Source organism: Octodon degus, unplaced genomic scaffold (genome assembly GCF_000260255.1).
Source record: "Octodon degus isolate 3935 unplaced genomic scaffold, OctDeg1.0 scaffold00047, whole genome shotgun sequence".
Classification (NCBI taxonomy): Eukaryota; Metazoa; Chordata; class Mammalia; order Rodentia; family Octodontidae; genus Octodon; species Octodon degus.
The window spans coordinates 717,570-727,265 of NW_004524623.1; the positions used below are offsets into that span (position 1 = coordinate 717,570).

Genomic DNA, 9,696 nt, shown 5'->3' on the forward strand with positions numbered 1-9,696 from the left:
ACTAAAATATGTCTTCTATAGCATCAACTACATTAAGAAATTTGTTATAGAAAAATGTTTTTAAAAAATCAAGGGCCTGAGAGATAGCTCAGCAGACTAAGCACCTGCTTAGACAAGTGCAGAGACCAGGGTTCCATCCCCACCACTACAGGCCATGCGGGCCCTGTCCCTGGGTGAGCAGGCCATCGAGATCCAGCATGGTGGTGCACATCTGTAATCCCAGCGCTGGAGGAAGAAGAAAAAGGAGGAGGAGGGGAGGAGGGGAAAGGGGAGGAAGAGGGGGAGGGGTGGGGGAGAAGAAGATCTTTCCCGTCATATTAGCCCGCTGTAGTACTCGTTTAAGCAGAAAACAAAAGATCTGTTCATCTAATTTCATTATGTTCTTCAGACCTTCAAAACAAGCTCAGAGCATCTGGGCCACACAGCTCCACCAAGCGTCTCACCTGCCAGCCACTCCCTCGGGTACACAAAGATTTAGGCAAGGGAAAGGAAAGAGAAGCTGGCCAGACATCTGTCCCCGATGGAAAAATTCAGAACAGACCTGAAGTGGCTCACACAAAGGGACCAAAGAGGGGGAAAAACTGTAACCGGAGAGGAGATCCTGCTTCCAATCTGTCAGGGATAGATTTATAAGGTAAATCTATTCCTGGAGGAAAGGGATACAGCGGCAGCATAATACAAACGGGAACAAGGAGAGCTGTGCCAGACTGTATCTCCTTCCAGACGCGGCTGTGATGCCACTCCTTCCAGGAAGACGCTCCTCCCTAAGCCCTACTCGCCTGCAGCTTAATTTGGATCAAGTGGCCAGCCCAAGGTGGGCTGGCCTCGGGGGCACACCTTACACTCATTCACTCACTTATCCTGGAGCACCTAACATGCCCTAAGTACTGGGGCCAAAAGTAAACAAATCCTAGCACCCGTTGGCACACAGCATTTGTTTGCATTGACCCTGGCTTTCCGTTTCTCACACGCCCCTGCTTCAAGGAAGAAGTCCTGCTTCGGTTTTGTATGCTTCTGGTCCAGCACAGTTCTTGAGCATATGAAGTGCCCGACAAACAAAAACAATGAATTTAAAGCATATTTTTGACAGGAGGCGTTTCCAAACCTGTAGCTCTATGGGGCGGGGCTGGAGGCTGAGTGCGGGAGTGGGGGTGACATAGGGACAAGCAGACAAGACGAGGATGGGAGAGGCGTGTTTGTCCAGCGTCTAATGCAATCCACAGCTTTGCTGTGTGGCTACTCACACCGAACTGAGAGTTCCGGTCCGGGATGGGAATGGGAAGGTCTTGGTCCTTCCGCGTGCAGGAGGCTGGGATTAAGGGCGCTACGAACCGGCTCCGCTGCACGCCCGAGCCCGCACGCCCCCCGCGCCCCTCACCAGGTCAATGGCCACGATGTCCCGCAGCGCCACGACCCGCTGGATGGACTTGGGCTGGTGATCGGCCAGGTAGATGAGCCGGTCGCTGAGCACCACGTACTTGAAGGTGTGCTTCTCCGACTGGGACACCACGATGCACAGCTCGTAGGCGCGGATGGTGTCGTAGACCTCGGGTGGCAGCTGCCGCCTCAAGAATGCGTCCAGGCGACTATTGGTGCGTGCGGGGAAGCCGGACTGCGCGGGGCTGGCCATGCAGCGCGGGGACGGAGCGCGCGAGCGCCTTTCCTGCCAGCCGCGGTGCCACCCGCGCGCCACAGAGCCAGCCGCGCCGCGGCTCCCAGAGCGCACGGAGCCCCGGGGGCCCCCCACGGCTGGGACCTTTTGTTCCCGGGAGTCCTACAGCCGGCCTCCAGTCCGTCCCAGCCTCCAACAGCCTGAGGCGGGGCGGGGAGCAGGTCCCCCTCACCTCCTCCCGCCTCGGCTAACGCTGATCCTTCATTCCAGGCCAACTTTACTCCTAAAGGAAGCTGGTCGCGTGCCCTGTTAGAAAGGGGAATGCCAGGGAATGTACCCATTTATTGCTTAGAACCACAGGAAGAGACAGAGTAAGGCTTGGTGATAATAGCTCTCTAATCTTGTATGGAGTGCAAGCTAAATCTTTCCCCAGCTAGTCAAAAAGCTGACGCAGAAAATATATTGTTAGGGCCACCAAGGCTACCTACCTACAAGTCCACCTATGCGATGAGTGTTTGTATTACTAATGCCTAGGATAATTTGAGATCAATGCACGCGTGAAGACGGCATCCTGAAAAGGTAAATTCGAGGGCTACGTAATGAGTTCAAGACCAGCCTGAAGTACACAGCGCGACCCTACCTCAAAAAGTGGTCGGGGGTTTAGATAGGTTGAAAGAAAACTGATGTACGGTCCTCAAGGTGCAGAGTAATAAGGTACTGCCTAGTTTTCCTAGGACAGGAATAACACTGTAAATCAGGTTACATAAGGAAAGACACAAAAGAAAACCTGCCCTAAGTAAGCACTTCCTCTGCATTTATCCAAAAACCCAATAGGGGAAACTATATTATTACGTCAGCTCCTAGTAACTCTGAGTCAAATAGGATATTTTGGGAGTCATTTATATCCTCTTTCTTTGTATTTTACTGTCATATATATTGTAAGCAATTTCGAATCCTTTGTGGAAAGACATATAAATGTATTACAATATATAAACAGATATTAGTGACTAAACTGCTACAAAATGGAAATAGAATGCCTGAGTCTGGCCAACTAAGTTTAAGATCATTCTGAGGGACAGACAGCACAGAAATAAGAACGTGTTTTTTCTTTTAAGAGTGGGAGAGAAGTGCCCCCTGCTGGCAAAAATCTTAAGTGGACTTGGACTTGGAGATTAGAGCCATGGTCACACATCTAACCCCGTGAGTGCGCCATCCATTTTGTTTTATTGATAAGGAAGCTGCTTGGCTATTTTCTTTAAAATATAAACTAAATCTTGTCTAAAACAACTAGAAGTGCCGACCAAATAGCTCAGCAGGGGTCCAGGGCTTCAATGCTGAGGCCTGCCATGCCAGCCCCACCCTCGGGGCTCACTGAGACAGCAATTGAGACTGGGCGTGGTGGCACGCGTCTGTAATCCCAGCTCTTGGGAGGCTGTAAACAGGTGGATAACTAGGAGTCTGGGCTAGTAGTGAGACCCTGAACACTGTGTAAACCCTTCCTTAAAATACAAAAAAAAAAAAGACAACTAGAGCTTGTTGCCTTAAACAACAGGGAAAGGCCCTTCCTGCGTACCCAACATCTCTTACAATGGGAGGAAAGGTTGGGGCCTGGGAGATAGCTCAGTGCAATAAGCACTTCCCTGGCAAGTGCAAGGTTCTGCCGAAAAAGAAAAAAAGGAAAGGCTGCACTCGGGCCTCTGCTGCTCTCCCAGGCTTCTTGTTTCACACCCATGTCTCAGGACCAAGAGAAACATAATAACCGGGCCACAATCAGAAAAGACAGCATACCTCATCTAGCACCAAGAAGCCCATCAAAGTAAGCTTCTGGTGACAAAGGCACTAATCCTGCCAGACTCTAAGAGAAACACACCAAGACAAGCATGTCACACAGGGACACATAATTAAGGTGCCCGCAGTTGAACCTTTTTTGGCACAAAGAGAAATCAGTACCATGGTTTCCAGGTACTCAGTGTTCTGCTGTTGCCAAGGTAACGGCAAAGTTCAGATTGCTGGAAAGGGGTTAAATATAGAGGAAAGATCCCCAGATTTAGAGCCAGGAGCACTAGATTAGAACTGTTGCTCTCTAGTTGTGAGATGTTTTGGAAAGTCATTCAAACTTTCTGAGTCCCAGTTGAAATCCTGCATTTCATTTGTAAAAGGAAACTGTTCATACCTATTGTCCGTTGCTCAACAAGTTGGGCTGAGGATCAAAAATGATACAGTACTCTAGGAGCACCACAGACATGTGAAGTACTCATGTTCTTTCTTTTGGTAAGCTTTATACAGACAGTTAACCCAAATACAGCTGCAACAGAGACTTTCTCCTTACATTCTAAATGTATCCAAACGCAGGAAGCATTTGGTACAGATTCCAAGCCATCAAGCACATAATACATAATTTTTCTCAAAGCTACTAAAAGGGAGTATTACATACCTGGAGTTATCAAAGTACCAAAGGCCCTCTCCCTGACTCTCTCTGCGTGGCTGTGGTCTTGGGTCCAGGAATAGTCAACTCAATTAGTATAAAAGGACAGCAGGAATGAGCCTCAGACTGTACAGTCAGATAATGTGGGTTCAAATTCCAACTCTCGGTGTGGCAGCCGCGCAGCGAGCTGGGACAGGAGCCATGGAGGGCGCGTTGCCCCCGATGCCGGGCTGCACAAGCCGCACCTGGAGAAGCTGACCCTTGGCATCGCCTGCATCCTAGAATCTTCTCCAGGTGTGATAGAGGTAACCATCATAGAAAAGGCACCTGCTGAACGTCATATGATTTCTTCCTGGGAACAAAAAAATAATTGTGTGATGCCTGAGGACATGAAGAACTTTTACTTGATGACCAATGGCTTCCACATGACCTGGAGTGTGAAGCTAGATGAGCACATCATTCCGCTGGGCAACATGGCAATTAATAGCATCTCAAAATTAAATGAACTCAACCAGTCTTCTATGTATTCACTTCCTAATGCACCAACTCTGGCAGACCTGGAGGATGATACATATGAAGCCAGTGATGACCAGCCAGAGAAGCCTCATTTTGACTCTCGAAGTGTGATATTTGAGCTGGATTCATGCAATGGAAATGGGAAGGTTTGCCTTGTCTACAAAACTGGGAAACCAGCATTATCACAAGACACTGAAATCTGGTTCCTGGATAGAGCATTATATTGGCATTTTCTCACAGATACTTTTACTGCCTATTACCGCCTGCTCGTCACCCACCTGGGCCTGCCCCAGTGGCAGTTTGCCTTCACCAGCTATGGCATTAGCCCACAGGCCAAGCAATGGTTCAGCTTGTATAAGCCCATCGCCCACAACACAGACCTGCTCGCTGGAGAGACCGACTCCTTCATGAATAAGCTAGATCCAAGCAAAGTGTTTAAGACCAAGAACAAGACTGTAATCCCAAAGAAAAAGGGTCCTGTTCAGCCTGCCAGTGGCCAGAAAGGTCCTTCAGCTCCCTCAGCCTCTAAACCCTCATCTAGCTCTGCAAACCCTATCCGCAAATGAACACCACCTCCATCTCTCCACCAGCCTCACGGTAGTGATTTCCATGCACCTGTGGCCCTCAGAATGGCACAACCTGATTCTGTGTAATTGTAAGCATCTTCCTGAGTGACCAAAATCTTCCCACTGACAATACCTCGGAATTGGAAGGGCATATGTACTGAAATTTACCCAAGCGTCCTTCCCTTACATTCTTCCTTAGTGGGTTGCGCGAGTCTCTGCCTCAAAAAGCTGTATAGAATTTTAGATCTTAAGTGGACGGAGAAATCAATTAAGAGCTTTCTTTTCTTTGCACACCTAACTTGTAGTCCCTTAGCAATAATTGGAGAAGTCTCCTAAAAGAAACACTAGCTTTTGACTGAAGAAACATTGGAACTACACAGTTGAATAAGTAGCCCCTAGTCACATGTGGCTATTTAAGTACATGAAAATTTCTTGTCCTCAGTTGCCTTTACATTTCAAGAATTCACATGGCTAGTAGATTCCATGTTGGATAGTACAGAGATGAAGAATGTTTCCATCGCAGAACGTTTTTGGACATCACTACATCAGAATATTTTCATACTGATCTTCCTCAAATCAGTTTATTTTTGTTGTTAAGTAATGTTAATGCCCTAACTTCATGGGTTGTAATATTTCATGAAAACTTTTGAGTATATAATTGTATAGTCTTTACCAGGAAAATGTCATTGTTAATTAGTTTTCTATAAACTTCCTCATCAGTTTCATGTAAATTTCTGTTGTTTTCAGTTTTGTGTTGTGATGTTCACACATTTGCCAAAAGTTATTTTTAAGGAGATATGTACTTCAGGTATACTTTTTTCTAACCCTGTAAAAACAAAACAAGAAAACCAACACTAGTTGGTTGCTTCCTAAAAAAAAAAAAAAATTCCAACTCTCCAACTCAGAATCTGAATGACCCTGGGAAAGTTTAAGTACGCTTCAGTTTTCCCAGTGAGATTGGGATAATAGTACAAACCCCAAGAGGTTACTATAAGGATTAACAAAGTTTCAAAAGTACTTATTACTTTTATCAAAAAGTTTTTATAAAATAAAAAAAAAATTCAGAGCAGAATAGAAAAAAAACACTACCTAAGTGTGTCTAAAGAAGTTCAACAAGTGATTCTCTATTATATGGCTATTCTATTTTCTAGTTACAAAGTAATATAAAAAATGTTAGTTGAATTTTTTTTGTGTGTGTTTAGTACAGGGTCTACAGAGTCTCCACTACACAGATAGTAATCCTCCTGTTTTCAGCTTCCCTAGCACTGGGATGACAGGTGTGTGCCACCACACCCAGTCTCAATCGCCCTCTCAGTGTGCCCTGGGGCCGGGGCTGGCACACATGCCGGGGATCGAACCCCTGTCCCTGTGTCTACCTAAGCAGGCACTTTAATCTGCTGAGCTATTTGGCTGGCCCAGGTTGAACCTTTTTAACTTTGAGGCTCACCACAAGAATCAAACCCCAAACACATACAAGAAAATCATCTAGATTTTTAGTTTTTGTTTCTTGCATGCTGGTATCAAACCCAGGGCCTTGCACATGCTAGACAAGCACTCTGTCACTGAGCTTCACTACCAGCCCTCTTTTTTTTTTTTTTTATGTATTTGGTTGTTTCAAGGTCTCACAACACAGCTTGGACTCGTAATGATCTTCCTGTTTTCAGCCTCCCCAGCACTGGAATTACAGGCATGCATCACCACCACGCCCAGACTCTAGCCAGCTCAGCTCACCCTGAGTGTGGGGGGTGCTGGCGCAGCATGTGGTGCCAGGGACCTGACCACAGTCCCTGCACTTGCCTAAGCAGGCACTTTAGTCTGCTGAATTCTCTCACTGGCCCCTCTAATTGTATTTTTAGTGGGGAAGTGAACAGTGGATTATATCATGAGAATCCTGCAAGTGTTTCAAAGTAGAAGTCAGGGGGCCTATGGATTTCAAATGGTCTCATTCCTCCTGCTTGCAGCTAAAGACAGTACATATAGATATTTGTAATTTGTAGCAGGCAAATAAAATCTGGTATTTGATTTAGGAATCTCTTAGTGGTTCTACTTAGTATTAATGAATACTACCCAGTTAAATATCCATAACAATTAGCAATCAGATAACATATAGAAGAGAAATGTCGTTATAACAAAATCTAAGAGAAGAGGCAAATGGTTCAAATTTTATTTTTCTTTTCCTGCATAATGCTCCAGTAACCTAGTTTCTCTCTCTCTCTCAGCTTTCCTGCTACCACACAGACATGCTTCCTCCAAGAGAAGGTGGTGAAAGAATGACTCGTGATAACACATACCTGACCTGCTTTCCTTTTTTTTTTTCCTACCAAAACACCCATCATGAAGGAGCTTTTCATGGCAGTGACATTAGGCTTAACAAACACTGAGACAAAACACACCAAGGAGAGAATCTGATACAGAATTCAGTGGTCCTTAGCTGATAATTTTGGTTCAACTCAATACATGTCTCAACTATTTACTGAGAAAGCATTATCCACAAACAGAATCAGAGTAACACTGTCTTTATAAGAATTAACTAGTGAGATAGACAAGTAGGGTGCCGGCCCCACCTCCAAGGCCGCTGAGCCGGCAGTTGAGACGGCGTGGTGGCGCTTGCCTGTAATTCGGGCTCTCGGGAGGCTGTAAACAGGTGGATCATTACAAGTCTGATCTAGTAGTGAGAGTCTGCTCTAGTAGTGAGACCCTGAACACCCTGTAGACCCTTCCCTAAAATACAAAAAAATAAAAAAAAATAAAAAAAAGAGGTAGGCAAATTTAATACAACACATTTTAAAATATATCAATGACATAAAAGGTACAAAAACCATGTGAAAGAACTGAGCAAGCACAATCCTGATTAAGGCAATCTGAAAAGGTTCCATGAGGGAGGTAGCATTCAGTCATTGCCCAAAGAGTAAATACAGTTATTTCTTTTTCTATTTTATTATAGTCTGTTTTAAATTTTATTTATTATAAGTATATGATCACTATAAAGAATTTCTAAAAATTCAAAATTTTTTTTAATGTATTTAGTACAGGGTCTACAGGGTCTCACCACACAGATCAGACTCCTCATAGTGATCTTCCTGTTTTCAACCTCCCAAACTCTGGGATTACAGGTGGCATGCACCTGTAATAGACTCAATAGCTGCCTCAGCGCGCCTCAGGGAGCACACCAGTGATTGAACACTGGTCCCTGCATCTGCCGATGCAGGTACTTTAATCTGCTGAGCTATCTGGCCAGCCCTAAGGATTCAAAAATTTACAAGAAAAAAATAACTTCCCTGCAACTATAGTACCTAGAGACAACCATGTCAAGTAATAAATACGGTTCTTTCCTTGAAGTTCAAGAGAAGCTTTGAGGGCCTAATCAAAAATAGAAAACATAAGGTACAGGACAGATTGATGTAATAAACCATACTGTCCTGAGATAGAACTGTATCCTTGAACATGAAGGAGATAAAAGGGACCCGAAGTGCACTGAGATATGTTGAAAAGTTCACTAAGAGAAATAGCCACGAGCCAGACATACTTTGAGAAGATCATGACTTTGGTTTTAGACATTGACTTAGTGAGCTGGAGTAAACATGGCCGTAGATGAGGAGATTTAAACAACAAACATTTACTTCCTCTCAGGTCTGGAGACTGTAAACTCAAGACTAAGGGGATGACAGGTCTAGCATCTGATAAAGGCCAGTTTGCTTTGCTTTTTATCAAAGTTTATCACTTTATTAATTAAAATAAGAGACAGATACAAATATAGATGTAGACTTAGGCTAGATGTACATGTAGATTAGGATATAGATATATAGATTCTTTTTGGGGGGGAAATATAGATTTATTTATTTATTTATTTATTTTTATTTTTATTTTTTTCCAGAACCGGGAATTGAACTCAGGCCCTTGCACTTGCCAGGGAAGCACTTATTCTACTAAGCCATTTCCCTGGCCCCTAGATTTTTTTAAAGAGAAGGTCTTGAGCTGTACCTAAGAGCTCAGTTACCTAAGAGCTGTGGAAGGATTTTTTTTAAATTAATTTTATTGAGAAACAAATAGCAATGAGACAGTTTCAAAACAGGTTAGTCGGATAGTTACAATAATTAATACATTGCATATTGTTGCCTTCAGAGTAGTTAGTTATTCATAGTACAAGATGCAGACGTGATAGCCTGTCCAAACACTATTAGTACAACTCTTTCTTCTCATTAAGAGAAAGTAGCTGTATATCTATCCTATTTTGTATATACAAATACAAAATGGTCCTTCATTTATATCCCCCCTTTTTTTTTAGTTTTGTCAGAGATGGGAATTCCATTGCTATTTAAATATTGTAGGTGCATGAATTTAGCAAAATAATCCAATATAGTCCAGTAGTCCATAATAGTAGTGGGTTTTCCGTAAGACTGGCAATGTCAGAAGTTATTGACTTGAGCCTTTTACAGCTCAGCATGTTAATATGGCTTTACTTTTCTGTGTCAGTTTATTTATTTATTTATTTGCGGTACCGGGGATTAAACTCAGGACCCTGCACTTGCCAGGCAAGTGCTTATTCTACTGACCTATCTCCTTAGCCCCTTGGCTTT

The 9,696-nt window shown here is 44.0% G+C and overlaps 1 protein-coding gene and 1 pseudogene across 1 annotated transcript in view; one reads left to right on the plus strand and one right to left on the minus strand.

Annotated features, from left to right (window-relative positions):
- CUNH12orf56 (chromosome unknown C12orf56 homolog) overlaps positions 1-1,630 on the minus strand; it is a 79,191-nt gene extending 77,561 nt beyond the window's left edge. Inside the window, exon 1 of the mRNA XM_012514949.1 lies at positions 1,379-1,630. Within this exon, the coding sequence (XP_012370403.1) occupies positions 1,379-1,630 (252 nt within the window). The remainder of the gene's footprint in view (positions 1-1,378) is intronic.
- Positions 1,631-4,363: 2,733 nt separating this feature from the next.
- LOC101584404 lies at positions 4,364-5,178 on the plus strand (annotated as a pseudogene).
- Positions 5,179-9,696: the final 4,518 nt, after the last annotated feature.